At 45.7% G+C, this 25,835-nt stretch overlaps 2 protein-coding genes across 7 annotated transcripts in view; one reads left to right on the forward strand and one right to left on the reverse strand.

The window, feature by feature from the left end:
* The window catches only part of THAP3 (THAP domain containing 3), a 50,331-nt gene that overhangs the window by 7,337 nt on the left and 17,159 nt on the right, over positions 1 to 25,835 (forward strand). The window contains exons 5-6 of one of the 4 annotated variants that reach the window (XR_012155573.2): positions 664 to 745; positions 16,962 to 17,281. Coding sequence is in view for 2 of the 4 variants with exons in the window: in XM_073316965.2 (XP_073173066.1) it covers positions 664 to 745; positions 16,962 to 17,059 (180 nt within the window). In the remaining 2 variants the exon portion in view is untranslated. Of the gene's footprint in view, positions 1 to 663; positions 746 to 16,961; positions 19,005 to 25,835 lie in introns of those variants that run through there. The other 3 variants (XM_073316965.2, XR_012155572.2, XM_073316966.2) reach the window with 3 other exon arrangements.
* Positions 1 to 25,835, reverse strand: part of DNAJC11 (DnaJ heat shock protein family (Hsp40) member C11) — a 78,082-nt gene that overhangs the window by 2,096 nt on the left and 50,151 nt on the right. For all 3 annotated transcript variants that reach the window (XM_073316958.2, XM_073316960.2, XM_073316959.2), the window contains 11 exons: positions 24,085 to 24,213; positions 21,371 to 21,493; positions 16,013 to 16,086; positions 13,631 to 13,820; positions 12,202 to 12,287; positions 5,887 to 6,003; positions 4,372 to 4,527; positions 4,012 to 4,081; positions 2,914 to 2,971; positions 1,230 to 1,372; positions 297 to 426 (listed from right to left, as the gene is read on the reverse strand). In XM_073316958.2, coding sequence (XP_073173059.1) covers positions 297 to 426; positions 1,230 to 1,372; positions 2,914 to 2,971; positions 4,012 to 4,081; positions 4,372 to 4,527; positions 5,887 to 6,003; positions 12,202 to 12,287; positions 13,631 to 13,820; positions 16,013 to 16,086; positions 21,371 to 21,493; positions 24,085 to 24,213 — 1,276 coding nt within the window. The remainder of the gene's footprint in view (positions 1 to 296; positions 427 to 1,229; positions 1,373 to 2,913; positions 2,972 to 4,011; positions 4,082 to 4,371; positions 4,528 to 5,886; positions 6,004 to 12,201; positions 12,288 to 13,630; positions 13,821 to 16,012; positions 16,087 to 21,370; positions 21,494 to 24,084; positions 24,214 to 25,835) is intronic.

The following is a 25,835-nucleotide window of genomic DNA, read 5'->3' on the forward strand; positions in this document are numbered from 1 at the left end:
GTTAGTTCTATACGGTGCCACAGGACTCTTTGCTGCTTTTACAGATCCAGACTAACATGGCTACCCCTCTGATCCAGAACAGGCTAACTCCTCAGAGCTAATGGTACCAGTGTCCCTGGAAGAGCACTTGCACAATTGAGACATCCCTACCAGCAACAGCAAGGCATCACTGATGCCAGATACTGGGGTGGAGTGCACCCCAGTGAATTGTGGGGGGGCCTGAGGAGATCCTGTCCTCTCTGCTGGAATTGGGGCTTGGTGACTGAAAGAAGGAGAAAGCAATCCTTGCTACTTACATTGCTTTGGTATCCTAAGGGCCTCGCTGTCAGCAGACATCACTTGATGTAGAACTCCCCGAAACTGATACAGCACTTTCAAACTCTTCTCTTCGCCCACACAAGGGTCATAGAACCCAGGCAGGCCAGTCTTTAACAACAAAAACAACACACTGAGCACTCTCACAGCTCTTCCACTCGTGCTTTTAGGTTACAATAGAGGGAGTTTTAAAAGGAGTTGAAGCTGGTCTCCTTCACAAGGGACACCATCAACACCAACTAACTAATGTAAAACATAAGTTAAAAGACACTCTCAATTACACCTACCTAAAGGCTGGTTTTATAATTTAATTTTCCTATTTTATTAAGTATTTTTCTCCCCCTGCAGCTGAGTGAGAGACTCTCACAAACAACAAGGGAAACTGACTGTGTAGGGAAGTCAGCAGAAGTGACTAAGAAGTGCAGCCAAGGTAAAGTAAATTCAAAGTAAATAAAAAAATAATTCCCCCTCTAATTTTTCTGCTAGTGGTTTTAGGCATTATTTATAACAATAGCAGGTAAATAATTTTTCAGACATGTAATTTTCAAGATGACAGTGTCCCTTTAACATCCAACATTAGCTAAATGCATCTGATTCTCCCACTCACCTACAGTAGTTATTATATATCTGATAATATAATTGAGCGAGGCCTTCTGTTCCCTATACAAGCCATGGACATTCAGGAAAAGAGTCAGCTTTGTTAAGAGTTTAAATAACCAACATGAACACCTATCATTTAAGAGTGCTTTAGAGCAGCTCCTTCTGTGGATGCACTTGTTCTGGATTAGAGTTTACTTCTGGTTTGTTTGCCTGCACTCTGCCAGGGGAGGATGCTGTTGTGCAGGACTGAGATATGCAGGGCCAGCAGCAAAGGTGAACACCCACAAGGCAATTAAGCACATGTCATTGCATACCTTGGAGGCCTCTGTGAGGATAAGCTTAGAGTCCTTCACCAAGCACTGCAGGGGCACAGTCACATCTATGACTTTCACCTTCTCGTTCTTCCTGCTATTGTCATTGACAAATTTCCCATACCAGGCGTTCACTACAATCAAACCTGCATTCCACACAAGAACAAAGATATGGCAAAAGGCTCCCCCAGGTACCTGTAGAGAAGCTGATGAAGAGATCAGCCCACCCCTTTTCCTAGCATTCTTCTCATACTGCCTGAGGGAACCTTTTCAAGAAACAGTGTTGGAAGGGCAAATACAGAGCTTGCCTCAAAAAATTTCAAAATCATGCACAATGCTAGGCCAAGTCCAACCTGGGAACGAAAGGAGTGTTTCAACTAGGACGTAAGGAAAATTCCTACACTGACCCGATCCCCTATAACACCAAATCAAATGAGTGGTGAACCTCCCCCAGGGACTGAGGCACAAACAACAGCCCCCGAACCACACTTCCCCACCCAGGGCCATCCCAAGGTAGAGCCACAGTGCCACTTTAACAGTTGTCATTAAGATCTGGCGTTAACCTAGAATGGTCATAAAAGTGGCAACTCCCACTTCTCAGAGATCATTTCAGGCTATCTGCAGACTCAGGAAGATGTCACTACATCAATTATCCTCACTTCACTTTTGGAACATTATCTTTGCAAGTGTAAACCCTAGGACATTAAAGAATTAAGATTCTAGATCACGGGTGAGCAAACTAGGCCTGCGGGCCACATCTGGCCCGCCAGTCGATTTGATTTGGCCCTTGAACTCCTGCTGGGAAGCAGGGTCAGGGGCTGCTCCACGCACGCGTGCCGTGCCTCCATGCAGCTCCCAGAAGCAGTGGCATGTCCCCCCTCCAGCTCCTAGGTTTAGGGGCAGCCAGGGGACTCCACACACTGCTCCCGCCCCAACTGCCACCTCCACAGCTCCCATTGGCCAGGAAATGTGGCCAATGGGAGCTGCAGGGGCAGCGCCTGCAGACAGGGCAGCACACAGAGCCGCCTGGCCACACCTCCGCATAGGAGCCAGAGGCGGGACATGCCGCTGCTTCTGGGAGCTGCTTGAGGTAAATGCCCGGAGCCTGCACCCCTGAGGCCCTCCCGCGCCCCAACCTCCTTCCCTAGCCCTGATCTGAACCCCTCGATCCCAGCCCGGAGCACCCTCCTGCATCCCAAACCCCTCATCCCTAGCCCCACCCCAGGGCCTGCACCCCCAGCCAGAGCCCGCATCTCCCCACCCCGTGCCCAAACCCTCTGCCCTAGCCTTGAGCCCCCTCCTGCCCTCTGAACCGCTTGGGCCCAGCCTGGAGCACTTTTCTACATCCCAAATCCCTCATCCCAGCCCCATAGCCCACATCTCCAGCTGGATCCTGCACCCCAACCCCCTCCTGCACCCTGAACACCTCATTTATGGCCCCACCCCTGAGCCCGCACCCCCAGCCAGAGTCCTCACCCCCTCCTGCACCCCAACCTCAATTTCATGAGCATTCATGGCCCACCATACAATTTCCATACCCAGATGATGTCCTCGGGCTAAAAAGTTTGCCCACCTTTAATACCTACCTTCCACTTCTCTCCCCAGCCCTTCAATCTCTATAGGGATCCCACTCCCCATTCCTCTCCTCAAACCCTTCAAAACAAGTAAGTTATGCTGCACTTTTTACCCATCCTGGCTTCCTCTGCCTCAATTATCCTCCGGACGGACTCTTGCATTAACCGAACCTGCCACAACACAAAGGACAAAATAAAATTCAGCAGTCAGATTCCATTTAAAAAGAGATATGAACTCCAAGTGGGAACAGTTTCCTTTAGCTCAGAAGGCTCACAAGGGACAAGTGAATTAGGAAGACACCTGCAGACCAGGGCCTGGGCATGGTCTCAGAGCTCACCTGAGCATAAATATGAAAATTAAGATGAGAACAAAAACACAGGAAAGGGGGAAATGCCTCAAACTGCCCTGGGATTGCGGCCACAGGGCATGGGAATGTTAGGGACGACAGGAAGGCTCCAAGTCCATGTCTGGAGATCACCCAATCCATGGGTAGAGTGTCCCACAGAAATGAAAGATTGCCAACAATTGTGGCTTGTGGGAGGCTCTGTATTCTGTTGCCCTCACCAATGACAGCAGCACACTCAGCCACTGGGGTGAAGGGCAAGACTCAGTCTTACTTCCTGGGCTGGGGGGCGGTGAGAGGTTCTTCCTCCTGTGCTGCTGCCGCCGCCCCCCCACCCCTCTGACTGGGTACTGCCTGGCAAGAGATGGGAACAGGGAGGAGCAAAAATAACATCCTGTGGCTCACCAAGGGGGAGGGGCGGGGGGACGGGAGGGCAGGCACACAGAGCTGCCATAAGACTCTTGACTCTTTCTGCCCCCCTTCTCTACTGTGAGAATGGCATTGGGTCCTGAGGGGAGGTGGAAAAGCTCTGCCTGCTGCTGCAGCGGTCATGATTGGCTATTCTTCCCCAAGAGGCAGACAAATGTGGAATGCAGCCAATCAGGGAGGGGATTTTTCCCCCAGGCAGGGCTAAAATTTCCAAGAGGGCTGGAGCTCCTCACATCATCAGTAGACTGGCTCCAGCCCTGGCAAAAATCACACCACTCAAAATCTCAAGAATTGACAACACTGCAGGCGGTATGCGTTCTGCAAATGAAAATGGGGACACAGCTGGAGAACAAAATGTGTGGCATATGCTGTATGGAACAATATAACCAAGGATGAAACTAACAGGCAAGACTGGGGACAGAGGAATGGACGACTTACTGCAGCTTCCGCCTCCTGCTTCTTCTGTTGGACATCACTGGCGGTACTTTCCCTTTGTTTCTCCAACTCTCTGACATGAGGAAGTTGAACACCACATTAGTTATAGGCATTAAATACGATTCAGTGCAAGGATGCACTTCCCATGTCAGTGCCTTAATGCTCCTACTGACCTCAATCAGGCTGGTTTCAAGGCCTGCGTTGGAGATTCTTTACAGCGATCATCCTTCAGGCTCCCCATTTTAACTCCCAATATAGCAATTGTACTGCAGAGAAATGCCCCTAAACCTGCCACCCCGCTTCCAAAAGCACCTGAGTAGGAGAGCCCAGCTCCGTATTTAGAACACATGACCTCAGACTCACTTCTCCTTTTGTGCCCTGAGGTAGGGTTTGATGATTAGCCTATGCATGGCAAAGTAGATAACTAGGGGTCCCACGGTGGCATAGAAAACAGCACTGGGTAGCAGCTGATCTGTCAGGTGGACAGGAAAGAAGTAGGTCTGGCTCGCCCTGTTCAACCTAAAACAAAGAAGAACAAAGCAGCTTATCAAAGCAAGTCTGGAGTTCTAAAGCACACAACAAAATATGTTTAATGGCGGCCAACAGTGTAGGCTCCAACTCAGCAGCAGCAACCACCAGAGGCAGTGGGATAGTCTGAACTCTGAACCCAAAGGTGAAGAGCTCATGGACTCAGTCAGAACAGCAGCAATGGAGAAATCTGAAGCCTGGCAGAGCCCTTACTTTTAAGGAGCAGGTGTCTCCTCTGGAGATACTTGGTTGGAGCTGCAATGATGTTCTGGGGTCTATTTAAAAAAATCTTGAGAGAATCTCTTGTGGTCCCAAGACTCATTGGGGAAAGACACAATCACCCCTTCCAGAGGGAAATCAGGAGCAGTTGCTTACTGTGAAAGAATCTACTGCTGCACTGTTCCCCACCATCGCTTCCTGGATTCCTATCCAATAAGGCCAGGAACGTTACTGGTCCCTGTACACATCATGAGATAACCAACGTTCAAGGTTACATAGGAACAGAGGAATGCTCTCAAAAGAAGGATCATATTCATGCACATGCCTTGCAGGAAGGAGAATATTAATGTTCATCAGATGCTTATGGTCAAATTTATTTGAGCAAGTTTGTCATGATCTGAAGTTTTATCACCAGGGGAATCTCCTTCCTTTAAGGTTTTTAAGGTCAGGCTTGACAAAGCTCTGGCTGGGATGATTTAGTTGGGGATTGGTCCTGCTTTGAGCAGGGAGTGGGGCTAGATGACCTCCTGAGGTCCCTTCCAACCCTGATATTCTATGATTGTGATCTTAAGTGTTTTTGGATAGGTTCTGCAGTGTTGTCACGCCCTCTGCTGGCAAAATCAAAATTTGCATGAGAGTCTATCAACACAGTGTTCTGTTAGTACCTCTTTGAAAGCTGCAACATGTTAACTCCTAGGGAAAACTGATATATTCTTAACTCTAACAATCTAGGTTGGTCTGAATTTTTGCCTGTGTGTAAAGTTGTGGTAACTGGAATGCAATTGAAGATATTTTAAAAAACACCTCAGTATCTATCCACTTACAGTAATTTGCTAAGCTTGATTTTTAGAATGCACCCTCAGATATTTTTAACATACTTACACACTAATGCCAGATGAAATGCTCAGCCTCCAACAGAAGTAGGCTTAGAGGGCCACATCCCTCTATTAAAAGTGAGAGCAGCTGCAACCTGCTCCATATTATGGCATGTACATGCATCACAGTCTTTGGGTTCCTGTTGCCAGTATGCCTAAAATACCTTAGCTTGGGTGCCCCAATTGAATGCATCAGACACATGAATGTGTGTTACAGTCATAGCCACCAACATCACAGTTATAATCTTGAACTGACTTGATTTTCAGAGACACTCCCTGTGGAACACCAACACTGACAGTGGCTCCCAAAATACTGTGTCTGGAAATCTTCCTCTCTGCTCCATATTCCACTATGGTCCCAAAGAAACCTGCCCTAGAATGACAAAACCAGAAAACAATAAGACAAGAGCAGTGTCTCCAGTTTCACTTTTAATATCCAATTCTGTTTATTGTAGTTCACCATGTATCACAAAGGAGAGGTTACCAACCTTGTGCAGTAACTAGAGTTCTTCAAGATGTGCGTGATCAGAGATTTTCGTCAGCAGAGTACACGGGTCCATGTCTGCGCCCTAGATATCCTTGTGCTCCGGTGCAAGGGTGTATGGGTGGACAGAGGGGATGGAAGAACTGCCTCCACTCCAATTCCTTCTCAACCACGGAAGTCTAGCAAGATTGCAAGGCAGATGGGAAGGGGCAGGGGTAGTGGAGCACCCAGAGGGACACATCTTGAGGAACTCCAGTTACCATACCAAGTCAGTCACCTCCCACTCTTCTTTGAGTAGTGTCCCTAAGGGGTCTCACTTCAGGAGATCCTGAGTGTGGGAGGAGCGTGCTGAGGAGGCTGATTTAGTATGGATCATAGAACAGGGTCACCAAAAGCCACATCAGCTCTTTAAGCAAGCACAGGAGCATAGTGCTGGAAAAACATGTACCAAAGATCAGGTGGCTGCCCTGCAGATATCTGAGTCAGGATGTTTTTCTGTAGGGCCACTCTGAGATTGAGCCCTAGTGGAATAAACTATCCTTTTAAGAGGGGGACAAACCACCGAGGCTTCGTAACAGCTTAAGAAGCATCCTACAACAGTCTTTGGGTGGAGAATGGATGTCCTTTTATTCATTCCACGACAGAGCTGAAAAGCCTTGGGGAAGCCCTAAGGGGGTCAGTTCTGTCGCGGTAAAAGGTGAGCTCTTCTAACATTCAATGTATGGTGGCTCATTTCTTCTCTTGAAGAGTGAGGCTTGGGGTGAAACACCAGTGGGGGAAGAAACTTTAGATAGAAAGCGAGGGTGTGGATGTAGTGTCACCTTGTTACGACAGAACACCGTATACAGTGGGTCAACCATCAGAGCTCCTATCTCCCCAACACCCTTCCTGGCTGAGGGACAAAGGAAGGAGGGATCAGCTCCCCATAGGTTCAAACTGAGATTTCTTCTGCACATTGAAGACTAAACTGAGATCCCATGGTGGAGTGGGTTTTTTGACAGGAGGAAAAATGTTGAACAGGCACTTAATAAACATCATCACAATCAGGTGTCTGAAGAACTGAAAACTCAATAGGGGGGTGAAAAGCTGTGATGGCAGCAAGGTGAACCTTAACCGAGCTCAGCAATAATTCCATGATTTTTAAATTTGGCAGATAATTGAGAATGTGCATCACATGAGACTCAAGAGGAGGTATAGATCAGTGGAAACATTTCCACTTCTGTAGGTAGGTTTTCCTTATAGTAAGTTTTCCACTGAGATCTTTATGTGGTGTGATATGCACCAGTTGCACAGTTTTTCTGACTCCGAACAAAAGGATCTTTCTCCTCCTTACCAAATGATAGAATGCATAGCTGCTCTGTTGGCCAGCATTATTATGACTGGGTTCCCCCAGATGTGGGTAAGGAAGGGCTGGCAAGTGTAACAAGGATTTCCTCAGCTGGTCCATTTGTCCTGAGCTGTGAAGTCCTGGAAGTGTGCACCCCAGCCCAACAGGGAAGCACTGTGGTGATGATCCTTGTGGGAGAAGGCTGTGACAATGGAACTCCCACACATACCTCTTTTGGATCTTTCCACCAAACTGCCACCCTCACCACTACAGGCCGCCAGTCCTGGAGCTCCCAGGTGCCATGGGAGCTGGACCCCTCCTCTCCCCTCCCGCAGCAGGACTCCGACTCTCATTCCCTATCAGCCCCATTTTGTCACAGTTATTTTTAGTAAAAGTCAGGGTCAGAGGTCACAGGCTTCTGTGAATTTTTATCTATTGCCCGTGACCTATCCCTGACTTTTACTAAAAATAACTGTGACAAAATCTTAACTTTAGTAATTAGTAAAGGGACGCAGCACAAGGCTGCTATACTTAAAGGGTCCTTGGGTCGGGACAAGGAGCAGTAGGTGGGACTGCACCCCCCCAGCCACTGGAGGAAGTGGCTATGCCCTAAGGAAAGGAATTAGAACTCTGGCACCCCAGGGAAGGGGGCCACACTGGGACTGACTCAGCGGGGAGCTGTGGTCAGAGAACTGAGTCCAAGAGGGGTGGCTTAGCAGGAAGGCTGGGGGTCACTGAGGACTCAAATAGAGGCAAAGATTCCCCAGGGAAGAAGCCCTTGGGGTGCTGCTCAATTCCAGATAAGGAATTTTGCAACCTAGCCAGACCACGCAAGGGTACTGTGATGGGCCCTCTTGGGCTGGTTAAAGACTGAGTCCAGGAGGGCTACAGGAAGATGCACCAACAGAGGGGGTACTGCGATAGGCTGCAGTTGGACTAATTAGGGGCCTAAGACTTGGGAGGGCTGCAGGTTGACGCCAACGGAGAGGGTACGACGATGGGCCCTGTTGGACTATTAAAGGCTGAGCCCAGGGAGGGCTGCAGGAAATTGAGGCCATTTTTGGACTGTGTACCCCAGAAGGGATTTGTTGGTTTCACACACAGACTGTGTGTGACTTAGCTGGGGAGTCACTGAATACCCACCTGACAAATGCATTCATTAACAGCCTTGACAACAAGGGAGCTGGGTGTAGGGTGGAAGAAAAAAAATATACTCCAAGCCTCTGGGTGGTATATAATATTTTTGTCAGTCTGTTTACACTTAGGTAGCATGGTAGCTGGAATTTGCTGAGCCATAAAGGCTGCGGCCAGCAAACAGACATTGATTTGGTATCTCACATGTTGATCAAAAAGCTAGTATAATATAAAATTAACATGGCACACATTAAATGGATTAAAAACTGGCTAACTTATAGGTCTCAAAATATAACTGTAAATGGGGAATCATCATCAAGTTAGTGTGTTTCCAGTGGGATCCCGCAGGGATTGGTTCTTGTCCTGTGCTATTTAACATTTTTATCAATGACCTGAAAGAAAATATAAAACCATCACTGATAAAGTTTGCAGATGGCACAAAAATTGGGGGAGTGGTAAATAGTGAAGAGGACAGGTCACTGACTCAGAGCAATCTGGATCGCTTGGTAAACTAGGTGCAAGCAAACAATGTGTTTTAATACATCTAAATATAAATATGTACATTTAGGAACAAAGAATGTAGGCCCTATTTACAGACTGAAGGAGTCGTGGTGGACAATTAGCTGGACATGAGGTCCCAATGTGTTGCAGTGGCCAAAAGAGCTAATTTGATCCTGGGATATAGAAACAGGAATCTTGTGTAGGAAGAGAGAGATTATTTTACTCTGCTTTTGGCACTGATGCAACTACTGGAAAACTGTGTCCAGTTCTGGGGCCCACAATTCCATGTGTTAAATTGGATGTTAAATTGGAGCAGGTTCAGAGAAGAGCCACAAGAGTGATTAAGGATAAGAAACATGCAGTGTAGCGATAAACTATCTAGACTGAGTTCTTTGAGTCCAACAAAGAAAAAGTTAAATGGTGACTTAATTACAGTCTATAAGCATCTACATAGGGAACAAATATTTAATAATGGACTCTTCAGTCTAACAGAGAAATGTCTAACACAATCCAATGGCTGGAAGCTGAAGCTAGGCAAATTCAGACTTAAATAAGGTGTACATTTTTGACAGCGAAAGCAATTTAACCATTGGAACAATTTACCAAGGGTCGTGGTGGATTCTCCATCACTGACCATTTTAAAATCAAAATTGGATGTTTTTCTAAAAAATCTGCTTTACAAATAATTTGGGGGAAGTTCTATGGTCTGCATTATACAGGTCAGACTAAATGATCACAGTGGTCCCTCCCTTCTGGCCTTTGAATCTATGCATCAATTAAATTGATGGGCAAGGTGATTTTGCCCTAAGCAGACAAATGGAGGATGTCCAACAGGGAATTCTGGGGATCCTTCATCTCCTCCAGTGGAATTTGTAAAGTCTCTTGGAAGGTATCCATTTCAGAAGATCTTGAAAGGCCTTGAAATCATAAATATTCAGCATAAAATGGCAAGGAGGCACAGTAGTGTCATCTGGTGAGAAGGAAAATTTGTGGGAAGGTAATCTCTCTTCTTTCTCTTCTGGCTCTTGGTCCTCTGAGAGATCCTCCTGTGGAGCAAGAACCAGGGTGGCGGTTGTTGATCCTCACATGCCCTCTTACAATATGGGACCCAGTATACCTGGTCACCATCAGGGGCCCACAGATTCCAATAACCCCACTGTGGTGCAGTGTAAGGGAGGGGGCAGAATCCCAGGGTTGCCAGGTATCTCTCCGGTTGGAACTTATTCCTCGGGGTGCACCTCAAGGGAGGGAGTCTGGAACAGGAAAGTAGAGGAGCCTTGTATGGACACCTTGGAATCAGATGAGGTGTCATCGCCGTATCCACCGGTGCCAGTGCTGGAGGCCAGAGAGGCCCAATAATGGCATCAATACTGGAGACCAAGACTTGTTTGGCTGGTTAGATGATACCAGAGGATGTCTCAGTACTGGCTGGAAATCCTTCTCAGTAGCCTCAGAGTTTGTGTGTGGCTGGTGACCATGATGGTACTGGAGGACGAGTCACCAATGTCAATGGCAGGACCAGAGGTTAAGTAGATTCCGGGAGGTAAGTCAGCACTGGCAGAGCGTCTCTCTGGGGACCCCTCAGCAATGGTGACTCAGATGCCTCCCAGTCCTCATGGAACAGAAGCCAGTATGGTACCAGGGACTCTGGACAGGGGCCCCCACAAGTCAGGTGGTAAGAGCAATCCATGCACCCTTCTTGGCTGGCTGGCTGGCAGGTACCAACCATGATTTCAGCTTGTCCTTAGAGTCCTTGTGTTTCAAAGGCACCGAGTCCAGTGCCAATGCCGATGCCACTTGAGGTTGTTTACCTCACAGTTTCTCAGTACGCAGTGTTGTCTTTTTAGCCAGTGCCAGGATCTTGGTTGGGGGCGGGGAGAAGGGGTTTGAGTGTCGAGAAAGAGCCTCGGCAGTACCTGTGTTGGGATGTGAGGTCTCCTGAGGCCTGGACCCAGAGGTGACTTTTCTCTTCTCTTAAACCATTCTCCAGAATGGGATATCTCCTTTTTTAGGGTCAGAATGGTTCTAAAGGGGCCCCAGAGTCTTTGCTTCCTGCCACAGCAGTGATGGTGGCCAGAGCTCTCTGCGCAACCAAATCTGACGTATTGGGCGTGACTCAGACCTTCCAGGTCTCGGAAAACACTCCATCAACACGAGTTTTAGTCTGTTCTCCTTCAGTATTTTAGACTTGCTTTTAAATCCTGAGTAGATCTTACATTTCGATGGGATGTGAGTTTTTCCCAGGCAGTTGACGCACCTGAATGTCTGTCACTGCAGGGAAGAGACCTATGGCAGGTCTGGCAGGGTTTGAAGCCAGGGGTCTTGAACATAACCCATTACTCGAGGCCATGGATTGTGGCCCAAGAAGAAAAAAAATACGCAGATCGGGCAAATGAAACAGGGGGATGCTAAAGTGTGCTAAACAACGGGAAAATATATAAAGAAAATCACTAAGAAGAAAAAGTAAAAGACATGCAGCATGCCATGTTGCCAACTATAGCCAACACAGCAATGCTCTGTCTCAAGCTGCAGGTAGTTGAGAGAGAACTGAAGTGCCAGCAGGGCCATACCCCCACACTATGCCCTTACATTGGAGCACCAGGATACCTAGGGTGCAGGCGCAAACTCTGCTGGTGACAGTCTTCCACGAGGAGCACACAGGAGCATGCCCATCCTGAAGTGGAGCTGCCACAGGCAGACTCGTTGAAGAAATAGCAGCAAATTAAAACAGGAAACAATATGGAACAAGAAAAAGACGTGTTTAGGGGCTGTTCGTTAGTGAGTGATTAACTATGTAAATACAGGACCTAAATGGAGGAGGCCCTTTTCAGTTAGTACAGTAACAAACTGGCAAGGCTTTGTTGGTGATGATACACAGATATCAAAATAATACAGGTACAATCTCCCCAGCTGAAGAGGACAAAGACTCATCTTAGCCCCAAGACTGTGACCCTTCATTTAGTCACATTAACAGAGAGAATTAAAAATCAAGGGAAGCAGCTCTTCCACCAAGAAATACACAGGCATCAGAGCACAAACTACACAGAGGTACAGCAGCAGTAACTGGGTTTCCTTGCCAGATGCTCTGATGCAAGCCCCACAGGAACATTCCCACTTATACTCACTTGAGGGAACCTTTAACTCGGGTTTGATCCTCATCCTGAAACTTATGCTGGTAACTGATCATCATGAAGGAGTGGGGGATTCCGAGCTGAAACACCAGAGAGGCATAAGTTCATGGACAAGCTGTATCAGCCACAGCTGAGTACTCCACTGATGTCCTTTCCAGTCCCTTCTGCAGGGTAGACATCACCCCAATAGCTACCACCTGCATGTCACAACCCTCCACCTGTGCTCACAGTGTCACTCACTGAATTTTAGACTGTGCCCTGTGAAGCCTTTACTTGGGACTGAGAACGAAGCTGAGCGGGGCTTTGGAACAAGAGAGGGACTCTTACAAAGTGATCTGCAGAACAACAGTTGGAGAAGTGCTGCCTTGAAGGGACACTGTCAGCTGGTTTAAGATCTCATTTCATTGCTGTTCCTGGGAAATTTCCAGGCACCACTAGTTAGCAAAACTGATACCTGCCATATGATCCCAGACAAATGGGGCCATTATGAAACACCCTGCTCCCCACCCAGACCCGTAAGTCTTTATATTAGTGTGATCACATCAGAGCAGCAGGTTGAGTGTTCATGCCAAGACTCTGGGAAAGCGCACGCATGCAGACAGGGTGGGTGGATGCACTCATTGCAGTGCTCAGAGCACTTTGCGGGTACATTCAGGAATGGCAAGTATCTCCATATGGCAGGAAGATTAGTGTCGCTTTCCACAGAAGAGGCAGAATCAAGGCTGTTCTCAAGTGTCTCCTGGAAACATTGGAATGCTGAGGGGAAGGTTACGTGTTCTGCTGAGCAGAAATCACATAGACTGTCAACGTGTCATTCAGGAGTAAGAGTGCAGCGGCAGAATCTGCTGCTGGAATTCAGAGCAAACAGCTGCTTTTCAATGCATTCTGCAAAAAGGGAGTTGGAAAAATTGTTTTGAGCAGAGACACAAATTTTAGGGTGCACCAACCTGAGAACTTCCCTTTAAGCTCTTTTGCTCCTGCTTCTCTCTCGCCCCCCCAGGAGGAGGAAGGAACACTAACTTCATGGAAATCAGTGGCAACACTGCTATGTCCATAAGCCAGCTGAAGGGACTGAGTAAAGTAGCACAAACTATGCTCCAAGAAATGAAACAGTCTCCCAGCCCAAGGAACTGAAGCCTGACACATTGCTCTCCATATCTCCAGCACATGAACATTATGAGCTGTGTCCTCCAGCTCACTACCACAATACTAGCCATCTGTTCTGGGCAGGGGGCTGCAAAGTGAAGGGCTAATCCACAAACCCATCACACTAACTAAATTCAGACAGGTGCTAATTACATAAATTACTGACAGAGGTTATAATGGAAAAGGGGCAAGCTACCTTCCAATGGGCACTATAAGAGGCAGCTCAAATATCAAGAAGGAGCTTGCTCTCCATTACGAACAACCCTCCAAGTCTTACCTGCAAGGCCACTGTGAAATGACTGGTTTTGGTATCCCGGACAATACTCGTATTCATGGCTGACTGGATGCCCCATCGCCACTGTAAATAGCCCATTGTGTTCTTATCTAGGTTCCGTGCCAGGACAGTCGTGAGGCCTGGTCGGATTCCACGGGACGAAAACTGAAGAGCACAGTTTGTGGTGATGAAGCTGCAAGAAATAAGGAGAGCATCAGCAGCAGCAAGAACAGACTCTCTAAAAAGAACAGAGACTCTCCTGTCACCCAGGAGCTTTGGCATGCAGGACTCTCAAGAGACACTCGCTATCCTTCAGCTCCAATATCAGCTGCAATCAGTTCATACATTAGACACTGGCAGCACTGTAAGCCCCCAATTCAGTCAATCATGTGATAACATTAGGGCCAGCCCAACAGGAGTGCAAACACTGGCAAGGAGGCTTGCCTCATGCTTACTGCGCAACAAGTATGGACTCAGTTCTGTGGAAACAGCACCACCACCTGCTATGGAGGCCTCCTATTGCTGCCCAGCAGCTCCCCACCACCAGGGTGAGAGGCAGCAGCAGTACGCTCTCGAGGGGCCCACGTCACAATCTGGGCTCTGAGAATGGGATGTCTGAAAACCAGAAGGGCTCAAAGGGAAGGAGACAGCACTGTCACCAATGAGAAAGAGGCTCTAATGCAAAAATGCAGTCAGCATCTAGCTTGTACTTTTCTGCACAAAAGGATGGTTCTGGTCATTTGCAAATCACCACCTGGCAAAGGGCAAACCGTGCATTACTTCTCTAATCTCCTTTCTTAATGTCAGAACCTCTCCTGCACATGTGAGTCCCAGAAGAGCCCTGGATGCAGAGGCCAGGAGTCTGGAGAATGTCACTGAGCATTATTTCTGCACAGCATCATAAGGCTTGTGACAAAGAGATCTCCTGAGCTTTGCTCCCTCTTCTCCCCACTTCATAGAAAGCCATTCCTGTAATTTACAGCTTAATGATATCCCACAAAGCAGCCTCTATTTCCTAACCTATCTGACCTTCAAGTTCATCCTCTGAAAAACCCAGGTGTCTAGCAGTTCTACTTTCCCCCTTCCTCCCCTTTCAGATAATTAAGAGGAGGCTTAGTTACACTAGCCTTGTTCCCTTCTTGGGAGCCTGTGTCACTTGTACATGCCAATACCAGCCTGCTTCCTTTACCCTCCAAACGGAAAAAAAACAAACCACCCTTCCCTAGTTCTCTCAAGTATCCCAAATTGAGCTACTACCCCTTCTCCCAGGTGGAAAAGGGGAACTGAGTCACAGGCTTTGGGTTCACTTTGAAAATAAGCAAACTGCTGCCTCCAAACACTCCTACTGGTGACAACACTGAACACAGTGGATCAGATGTGAGACAGTCACAGACACATGCTTTGTCATGCTCTCATTTATTTCTGGGTTGTTCTCTTTAAACAAAAGGAAACGAGGAATTTAATTCAAACTTTTAAAATTATGCTCTCAGAACTGACTGCTCCCTTACAAATCCTGCCTGAGAAGTGGCTGTTTTCTACTGAGCTACACAATCCTGCTGATCACTCAAAAGAAGAAATGAAGAAGTTGCCTTTGAAAGTTGTTTCAAAAAGTGAAAAATGTGCCTCCTTCTGGTTACAACATCTCAATAAAGCTGAAGCTGGGTACGCAAAGCTTCACACGCCGGATGAAATAGAAGAACTGAACAGCAACCATCTCCACAGTACTCAATCCCTAAAGCAATAACCACTGTCATAAAAGAATAATAAAAGTTGTGAAAAAGCATCCGTTCGCTCCCTCCATTAAAACCGGGATCAACTCCTGTTTTTTGCCATGAAATTAACTGTAACAGAAATACTGCACTCAAGGAAATTAAGAGCTTGGATGGTGAAGTGGAGAAAAAGAAGTTTTGACATAGAGCAACCAGCTGCTCCCTCTGGTTCGTGTGTGTGTGTGTGGGTTTTTTTTCCCCCGCTATGACTAAAGATAACACTGTCTAGGAGTTTCCTCCCAGTCTGGTTTCTTCAAACACTTGACTCTGGACCAAAGTCAGACTCTTGTGTTTAGGAGATCACAAACTGTCATAGAATTGACTGTGAGGACATAAAACCGGCAGTGTGACCTCCTTACAAGAGCAAATATAGACCAAAGATGGGAAAGGACGCAATCCTTGCTAAAACCTGCAGAGTACAGTTAAAATGCATGGTACCAACAACAAAATAAAATAAAATCTAAGCATTTTCTCTCATATGAAAGTCCTCTGTAAGGTTTAAATTGGACTGCCATGTTCTATGTAATAAACAAATCCAAAGTGAATATGAAAGGGCATTTCAGTCTGGAACATTCATGAACAGGGCTATAGAGTAGTAGCTGTTTCTTATATTTACCATCTTGGTGTAAGATTACGAAATATCTTCAGACCAAACAGAGGTCCCTGAAGGTCTCCAGCTCCAAACTCTAACTGTTTAAATATAAGAGACAAAACAGTTAGAAGGGAACATCTTTCCCAGTAGTTGCACAGTACTGTCTATTCTATTTAACATTGCCTTACGCTATAGGCACATTAAATACCTCAACATAGCACAAATCATTCATGTCTGTTCACTTTAGCAATCTGTCTTTTCTATTAGTGTTATGCTCAGGAACACAAAAGGTCTCAATTTGTATACTCTCAATGACGATAGCAAAAAAACCCTGCCAATTATACAGTCAGAGTATTATAATCAGAACACTGCCTGCTCCAATCACTACAGAAACAACACGAGAACAAGCAATCGTTTGGCCTTGAGAGGCCTCCTTCCGTTTTTAAATTTTGATGTTTACAGGTTCAAGATATTTTCATATCTTGAAAATATGCAAGGAAGGAATTTTCATATTCCTGTAACTGAGACCTCCAACTCATTGAGTCCACTGAACAGCAGGTAGATGGTGATCACTACAACCCAGGTCAGATTGGAATGGGTGATAGAGAGCTGGAAGACTCCACATCCTATTCCTACCCCCATGCCACTGTCTGATCTGGAGGTTCTCAGAGAGACACCTCCTTACAGTTCTTAGCACCTGTGACGCATGACCAGAAGGGTTAAACATCCTGCAAAATAAATAACCCTCAAAAGACACGTGGAGGGATAATGTTTGTGTATTTACATATGTGTGAATAGGGTCGACAATGTAATCAACAGTCCCTGTCTATGCTGTATGTATAGTTCAGAGATCAAAAGAACATCCTAGCATTTAAATTAATTGTAAACTTGGGATATCTCAGTATTCATCTTTCTTTGAAATGTACTGTGAATGGTGGAAGAACAAGCAAATTGCCTTATGTTAATTCTTTAGCTAAGTACCAGCGATGGACCTCCTTCAAAAGTCATCCTAATTACCTTTTGTTCCCGGAGGAACTCCCAACTTGTCAAAGAGGACATGAAATTGTATAAAAGATCATTGGATCCTGATTCTGTTGTCTCAGAACTGCTTAAGCTTCATCAGGGGAAGTTTGAGTCGCAAGATTGAGGTCCCAGTTATGCTGGTACACCCTGAATATGATATTTGAACACTGGAGTATAACCTCTGAACTGAATTCTAAAGGAACTCTTAGCAACAACAAAGCTCACCATCTCTGCTATGAATCTAAACCTCAATGAACTGAACTCACGTCTGTACGTATTGATCTTTTAACCATACTCTCTGTCTTGTTTGAACCTTTTCTTTTATATGATGAAATAAGATATTCAGGAATATTTGATTTAGGTATCTGGATGGAAACTTGAGGCTGGATCACTTTAAGGGAACTAACAAATTTATTTGAGCATAAGCTTTTGTGAGCTACAGCTCACTTCATCGGATGCATTCAGGAGCTTATGCTCAAATAAATTTGTTAGTCTCTAAGGTGCCACAAGTACTCCTTTTCTTTTTGTGAATACAGACTAACACGGCTGCTACTCTGAAACCTGTCTTTAAGGGAACTGTGTTGTTTAGACTTCTGAGTAACCAGTAAGGTAATAAAGAAGCTGTTTTATGCTAGCTTGGTAAATCTAAGTATTGGAATATCCACCAGCTTTATGGGGATTGTCTGCCCCGTTCTTTGCAGTTCACCCTAATTGAGGAATCATAGCTGGTCCCCATTGGGACCCCAGTCACAACACCATTGTCTCTAATGCTGCATTATAGGATTAGTATATGACAAAATGCTGAAAAACAACATATGGATCCTTGGATTCTAGAGGAAGCTGGTATTTCAGAGACAGGACAGTGATCTTGTAGCCTGGATTAAATATTTCTTAGGTCTTTCCTTTTGAACCACTTTGGGTCATTAAATGTTATTGCTACAAGCTAGATCACATGGGCACAATTTGCACTGAAAGGTACTAAGAAACTGGGAACTTTTTGTGTCATTAAAGGTAATGGTCCAGTGTCCTGATGTACACTTCATCTTAAATAAACAAACGTAGACTTTAAGCCATCTGAAGCCAGCCAACCCAATCCTAGGGTTTGTGACTTCGAATGTACACTGCGCATCTTCCAGAGGCCATGGGTGGCATTCCAAATTAATGGCCATTGAAACTCACAACAATATATATGCACGGATTCACCCAAACTGGTCAAGCCAGCGTTACATTGAGCTTGGTATAGCTTTGCCCCTCCAGCTTTCCTTCTCCCTGCGCCCAAATGGAGGAGAAGTAAGTGTACATTATTATTCATAGCTAGTGCTTCACAATCTGAGAGCTGTACAAACTAAATCAATCCTGACACACACCAGGAGGTAGCTAGGCAGGCATTGTTCCAGTAGTGCAAGCAGGGACTCATACACCAAGGGGGGAAAGTGAATTGCCCGTGGCTGCACAGCAAGTAAGTCGCAGAGCCATGATAGCAGCTCAGAAGTCCTGTCTCCCAGTTCCATGCTTAATACATTACTCCATACTGTGAACACAGTAGAGCTTGCATTTGGGCACATACATGCAGTGCCTTGTGTTACAGAAATCCTCACAGACTCCCAACCTGCCAGTCCATTAACTTCCACCACACAAACCTGCATTTGGAATTAGCATTTTAGTTTTGAGGAACTCCAATTCCAGGACACATTTGCTTTTGTTCCTAAGAGAGTCTTTAGCAAACTCCATGACACTGCTTATGAATCTAGGTCTCACTTTGCAGTTCAACATCCTGAGAACACAGTGCTTCCTATAGCGACTCGTGAAGGCTGGCTGGGCACTCAAGAGAAGAAGCTGGCTGCATCTCTAAACGAATGGTGTTCTGCTGGTGACAGTTTAGAAACAGCTATTCACTCCCCCAGCTTACTTGAATCTAGGTTTTCTGCCAGGTGGCACTCCCTGGATAAGAATGACAGGCCTCCCAGCCTGGGGTGACAGGCTTGGGTTTGCACTAGGGCTCAAAAAATAGTTGTGTAGACAGTGCTTTGAAGCCCACCCTCTCAGAGCCTAAGCCACAGCTTCAAAGCACTCTCTACATAGCTATTTTTTGAACCCTAGTGCAAGCCCTGCAAGCCAAGCCAATCACCCCAGGCTGGGAGACTTGCTGCCAGGAGCTATGTAGACATCGCCTAAGCGAGTGGAACTAAGAACCAGTGCCAACATTGCCACCACCAGCTAGAAGAGGAGCTGCAGGGACAAGAAAAAGGGAGGAAAACAAACGGTGTTAAAAACCATCAAACCATACTTTCCAAGCCAGATCTCAAAGCAGGAACACAGGCCCTGCAATGTACACAGAAGCGGCTCAAGAGCCTCTTTGAAAGCGAAGATGGTTTGGGAGCAACCTGATGGAGGCACCATCTCAGAGAAGGGAGACCTACCGCTGAGTTCCACTCACACACCAACATCCTCAGTGCTAGTACAGGGAAGAGTTCACTACAAGAGGTTACACTCCATTGCAGAACCCCCAGCTACTAGCTCCTTCTTTAAAGGGGTTATCTATTGTCACTAGCTTTCATTCCAACTTTGTTTTTACCTCTGTGGTCAGCCAAAGGACCTCATTCCCAAACTTGTGAAGAGGGGCTAGAAGCAGGAGGATTCCCTGAAATAGGTGATGCCATCCAAGAACCGGCTGCTGCCCTCTGAAGATGCAAGTCCTTGGCTTCAATGCTTATTTCTTTGTATTTGCATTTTGTTCCACTGCATTGTTTATAGATCTCACATGTGACTGGAGGGAGTCCTCAGGAGTCTCACGTTAAACCCTGTCAGCACATCTGTTACAGCACAGTATTGCAGTCTGTAGAATGCTCTCGCTGTTTCATTTACTAGTCTGGGTGACTTTCAAGGCTGCAATTCAATGTTAATTTGGCACTGTTCAGTCTCATCAGCAGAAACAGTTGTTAAACTGGCTACCTTTCAATAGGAAGAAATTCCAGAATCAGTTCTTGTTCCTTGAGTCCTTGTTCTCTTAAGTAGGTTTATTATATGTTTATTTACAGGTCATTTGTTTTCCATCAGATTCAGAGTTCAGTGACCAGAGACAAACTCTGTCAAGTACAAACTCACTTTCCAAATAAATCCCAAGGGAAATGGAGATAGATGGGAGGAGGAACTGCATGTGACTGAAAAGATGCCATCTATACAACTGGACCCTTATGTCATACTGAGCACTATAGCTATTGCTTTTGGATTCCTATGTGTACTGCTTATCACAGATTTTCTAGGACTGTGAAGTATCACAAGCTGGAGTCTGTTACCCTAATTTTAAACACATTTAAGGTACTGGATTTGTCTCAGTTTGTCTTCCTCACCTTCTGAAAAGGAAAGAGGAGTAAGGTCACTGAGTATTGGATCTTGATGTCTCATAGCTCTTGGAACATGCAACAGGAAGGAGTCTTGGATTTTGTACAAGGTGGGAATTTGTAAAGCTGGAAGATGAAATAAACTAAAATCCCTCAACCTTTCTGTGACAGATTGTTTAGCGTAAGTAATAAAGACATATTCTAAAGGACCATTTAAGGTGAAGTGGCCAATACCCCCACAGTCATAGGACAAAAAAAGGGGACTAGTGGGTTACAGATTGTTGTAAGAATCCATAAATCCAGTGTCTTTTTATTAAGACCATGATTTTTAGTATCCAACAAAATATGAATTTAAGCTACCAGACTCCTCTTTTGAAGGTATCATACAGGTTTCCATTGAGGATGAAGACTGAAAGGACAGATATGGAGTGATCATTTTGCGAAAAGTGTTCACCCCAGAGTGATATAGTGGTTTGGTCTTTTATCATTTTTCTGTGAGAGTGCATTCACCTTTGATAAGCAGGTTTAAACAATTTTCTTGACTAAACAAATCAGACCCTGCTAATCAAACTGACCTAGTGGATGTAACCAAGCCACGTAGATGCCCTGAAAGATCAGAAAGGAATGCAGCCATCTTCAGCTGAACCTGCTGCCACCACACCCTCTGCTGAGAGATGCCTCATATCAAAGCCACTTTCTTCAGTAATACTTAACTTCTGTTCTCATAGAGAGAGAGCCGGTAACTGACAACATGGGGCTTGCAGCTATTTATATCACACTTGACTGGAGTCAAGTTGGTTTTCCCTATAGCTTTATGTGAGCAACAAAAACCCGGTCTGTGGTCTCAGGCAAGTAGCATCCAGTGCTCTGAATAACTAGTCAACCAAGATTTCTCAAACTCCAGCACAGTTTCTTCATTTTGGTTTACAACTTACTGCATAAATGGGGATAAAGAACTCATACAACTGGCTAGAAATAGGCTGGTGGGAAGAAAAAACAACACAGTTAATGCTCCTACCTCTCCCCATCCCTTGGGGGATGTGACCCGTCTAAGAGCAAGGTTAATTGATCCACCTCCATTCCCATTCTGGGTGGAGAGGCTACCGGAGAGTATCGCTGTGTCTGTGGCAGTCAGTGGAGCCTGGAAAATAAATTTATTGTGAGTGGATTAATCTGAGTTATTAGCAACCTCAATTACAAAAACCTAATGAACGCATTGCAAGGACATAGCCAAAACTGCACATGATTGGAGATTGGAGAGTTTGTAAGCATACAGGGACATGTAATTATTGAAACAGTGTTACCTTTCTCTCAATTCCTGTTCCTGGGTATTTGAACTGTGTGTAGCCACCAGACTAAGTTCTATAGTCAAACTTTACAAAACAAGAGTGCAGCATACAGATAAGTGGCACTCTTACAGCACAAAACAACATTATTTGCACATTTATGCAAACATACTTACAACCCTACACCTTGCACTGTGATCCTGTCAGATCTCACAAGTCATACAGGGTCACACTGGATTAATACCTCAGTGGGAGACCTTTAAGGAGCATCAGAGTGAAGCAGCAAGTAATCATGATAATTCAGCATGTGGCACTCTTCCTATTGGTCAGTACTGACCAAAATGGGGTGGATGAATGGACTATAAGGTGGATAGAAACTTGGCTAGTGTGACGCAGCAGGGAGGGGGGAGTGTTGACCTGGGAATGTGGCAGGGGAGTTTCAATGGGAGACTTGAGAGCCTGTCACCTGAGCCAGGAGGGGGAGGTAACACCTCTGCCCAGGAATGTGGACAGAGGCTGCAGGAGGGAGCCTGCTGGGGGGGGGGGGGTGTTGTTTAGTTTCAGTTTTGGTGCTGGGTGGTGGAACGCAGGGAACCCCAGGGCTGGGGTCTAAGCTCCCTGCTCCCCCAGAAGGACTTGACTGAGGGGTCCTGGTTGTACCCACAAGCTCTGTTTGAGACTGTGTTCCTATTGTTCAATAAACCTTCTGTTTTACTGGCTGGCTGAGAGTCTCAGTGAATCCCAGGAAGAGGGGTGCAGGGCCTGGACTCCCCCACACTCCATGACAGCTAGATTCTCGGGCTCAATGGCTCCCTGTCTAGTTGGCAGCCGGTATCAAGTGGAGTACCCCAAGGGTTGGTCTTTGGGCCGGTTTTGTTCAATATCTTCATAAATGATCTGGAGGATGGAGTGGATTGCACCCTCAGCAAGTTTGCAGATGACATTAAACTGGGAGGAGTGGTAGATACGATGGAGGGTAGGGATAGGATACAGAGGGACCTAGACAAATTAGAGGACTGGGCCAAAAGGAATGTGATGAGGTTCAACAAAGACAAGTGCAGAGTCCTGCACTTAGGACGGAAGAATCCCATGCACCGCTACAGACTAGGGACCGAATGGCTAGGCAGCAGTTCTGCAGAAAAGGACCTAGGGGTTACAGTGGACGAGAAGCTGGATATGAGTCAACAGTGTGCCCTTGTTGCCAAGAAGGCCAATGGCATTTTGGAATATATAAGTAGGGGCATTGCCAGCAGATCGAGGGACGTGATCGTTCCCCTCTATTCGACATTGGTGAGGCCTCATCTGGAGTACCGTGTCCAGTTTTGAGCCCCACACTACAAGAAGGATGTGGAAAAATTGGAAAACATCCAGCGGAAGGCAACAAAAATGATTAGGGGACTGGAACACATGACTTATGAGGAGAGGCTGAGGGAACTGGGCTTGTTTAGTCTGCGGAAGAGAAGAATGAGGGGGGATTTGATAGCTGCTTTCAACTACCTGAAAGGGGGTTCCAAAGAGGATGGATCTAGACTGTTCTCAGTGGTAGCAGAGGACAGAACGAGGAGTAATGGTCTCAAGTTGCAGTGGGGGAGGTTTAGGTTGGATACTAGGAAAAACTTTTTCACTAGGAGGGTGGTGAAGCACTGGAATGGGTTACCTAGGGAGGTGGTGGAATCTCCTTTATTAGAGGTTTTTAAGATCAGGCTTGACAAAGCCCTGGCTGGGATGATTTAGTTGGGGATTAGGTCCTGCTTTGAGCAGGGGGTTGGACTAGATGACCTCCTGAGGTCCCTTCCAACCCTGATATTCTATGATTCTATGAATGCCCCAGTGTCCTTTTTACTCGGGTCAGAAGTGAAACAGAAGTCTTTGACCATTCATGCTTATTGAAGTGCAACCTGTTGCTTTGGATTTGGGTTCTGATGCCTTCAGGAACTGCCAGGCAAATCAACCAACTCTATAAATCCAGTTTCAGGTAACAAGGTAGTGAGACTCCTGGGAAGGTGGGGGATGGGACCCACACTGGAGCACATTCTTAAATACAAAGGCCAGTGTTTGTCCCTGAAATTTGTGTTTACATTTTAAACATCGCTTTGAAAATGTGTTTGAGAAATCAAGGCTTAGCCCAGCAGCCAGCCTGTTCGAGCCAAGGAAACTTGCTAGCAGGGGAGGCAGAGCCTTTGTAGCACGCAAACTGGAGCCAAAATTCCGGCATTTGTGTCCTAAAAAATGTATGAGATCGTGTCAACACATGATCCCACTGTAACTGAATCTCCACGCCCCACTCCCCTAAAGCAGGTAATTGCATCCCTTCCCTTCATAAATAAAGATGAGAACCTCCCCCGCCTCCCCCCGAGCCGTGTTCCATTTTGTGGTGCTGTGTGCTGTTATGCCTCATTAACTCAGAACCTTCTTTATACTCGCACTGGTATTTATTTCACTTTACCTCAATGGACTGGGATATGTGCATTTTGTTAATTTCAATCTGGGGAAAGCTGCTCCCTGGAACATCTTCATATTCTTCATCATAACGATCAAAGAGGTCAGTGGCATCTATTCCAACACTAATCGTTCCCTGGGGAGAGATAAGCAAAACAAGTTCCTAGCACTAATATGTTCAATGTATGTAAGCTAAAGGATTCCTCCTCCTTTATAGACATATTACAACTTAAAAACATCAATCCCCCCCCCCGCCCATTTTAAAATGTTTTCCCACACTTCTGCTGTATAAAAAGGCTCCCACAAACAAAGCAGGAAACTGAGTGATTATGCAGAGAGATGGCAAAGCATTGTCAGAGGCACAAAATAAACAAACTGAACAGACTGAAATATTTACTGTGTTTTTTATAACAATAGCAGATAAAATATTTATTTAAGATGTTACACAAATTAGAAGTAGGAAGAACATTTTCAGACAGAAGAGGGATTTTTATTTCCTCAGAATTGACTGTCCCCCTTCAATGTTGTAAAACCAACCCACTGATTTTGTAATTAATCTTCTCTGAAACTGAGCTAGAAGTTCACCTCCTCTTCTGAAATATTTGAAACAACCTAAATTTGAGCTGTGTTAGCTGGTTACCACTGATCATATAAGTCACATGCTATTGGCTCTGTTCCATGATTGAATGAATTTGATTCTTATAATCAACAGGAGTGCTTGAAGAAGGTAGCATTTTAGGATATGTTTAGGAGGTGTTAAACCTTTTCCTCTCTAGGCCACAGAGGCCCTGCCTGAGAATCAGTCCTTTTGGCTGGCTGCTATTGCATTCATACAAATAATTGTAGGTTTCAGAGTAGCAGCCGTGTTAGTCTGTATCCGCAAAAAGAAAAGGAGGACTTGTGGCATGTTAGAGACTAACAAATTTATTTGAGCATAAGCTTTCGTGAGCTACAGCTCACTTCATCGGATGCATACTGTGGAAAATACAGTGGGGAGATTTATACACACAGAGAACATGAAACAATGGGTGTTACCATACAGAATGTAACAAGAGTGATCAGGTAAGGTGAGTTATTACCAGCAGGAGAGTGGAAGGGAGAGAGGGGGAAACCATTTGTAGTGATAATCAAGGTGGGCCATTTCCAGCAGTTGGCAAGAACGTCTGAGGAACAGCCGGGGGGAGGGGAGGGAATAAACATGGGGAAATAGTTTACTTTGTGTAATGACCCATCCACTCCCAGTCTTTATTCAAGCCTAAGTTAATTGTATCCAGTTTGCAAATTAATTCCAATTCAGCAGTCTCTCATTGGAGTCTGTTTTTGAAGATTTTGTGTTGAAGAATTGCAACTTTTAGGTCTGTAATCGAGTGACCAAAGAGATGGAAGTGTTCTCCAACTGGTTTTTGGATGTTATAATTCTTGACGTCTGATTTGTGTCCATTTATTCTTTTACGTAGAGACTGTCCAGTTTGGCCAATGTACATGGCAGAGGGGCATTGCTGGCACATGATGGCATAGATCACATTGGTAGATGTGCAGGTGAACGAGCCTCTGATAGTGTGGCTGATGTGATTAGGCCCTGTGATGGTGTCCCCTGAATAGATATGTGGACACAGTTGGCAACAGGCTTTGTTGCAAGGATAGGTTCCTGTGTTAGTGGTTCTGTTGTGTGGTGTGTGGTTGCTGGTGAGTATTTGCTTCAGGTTGGGGGGCTGTCTGTAAGCAAGGACTGGCCTAACTCCCAAGATCTATGAGAGC

This window comes from Lepidochelys kempii, chromosome 18, assembly GCF_965140285.1.
Source record: "Lepidochelys kempii isolate rLepKem1 chromosome 18, rLepKem1.hap1, whole genome shotgun sequence".
Taxonomy (NCBI): Eukaryota; Metazoa; Chordata; order Testudines; family Cheloniidae; genus Lepidochelys; species Lepidochelys kempii.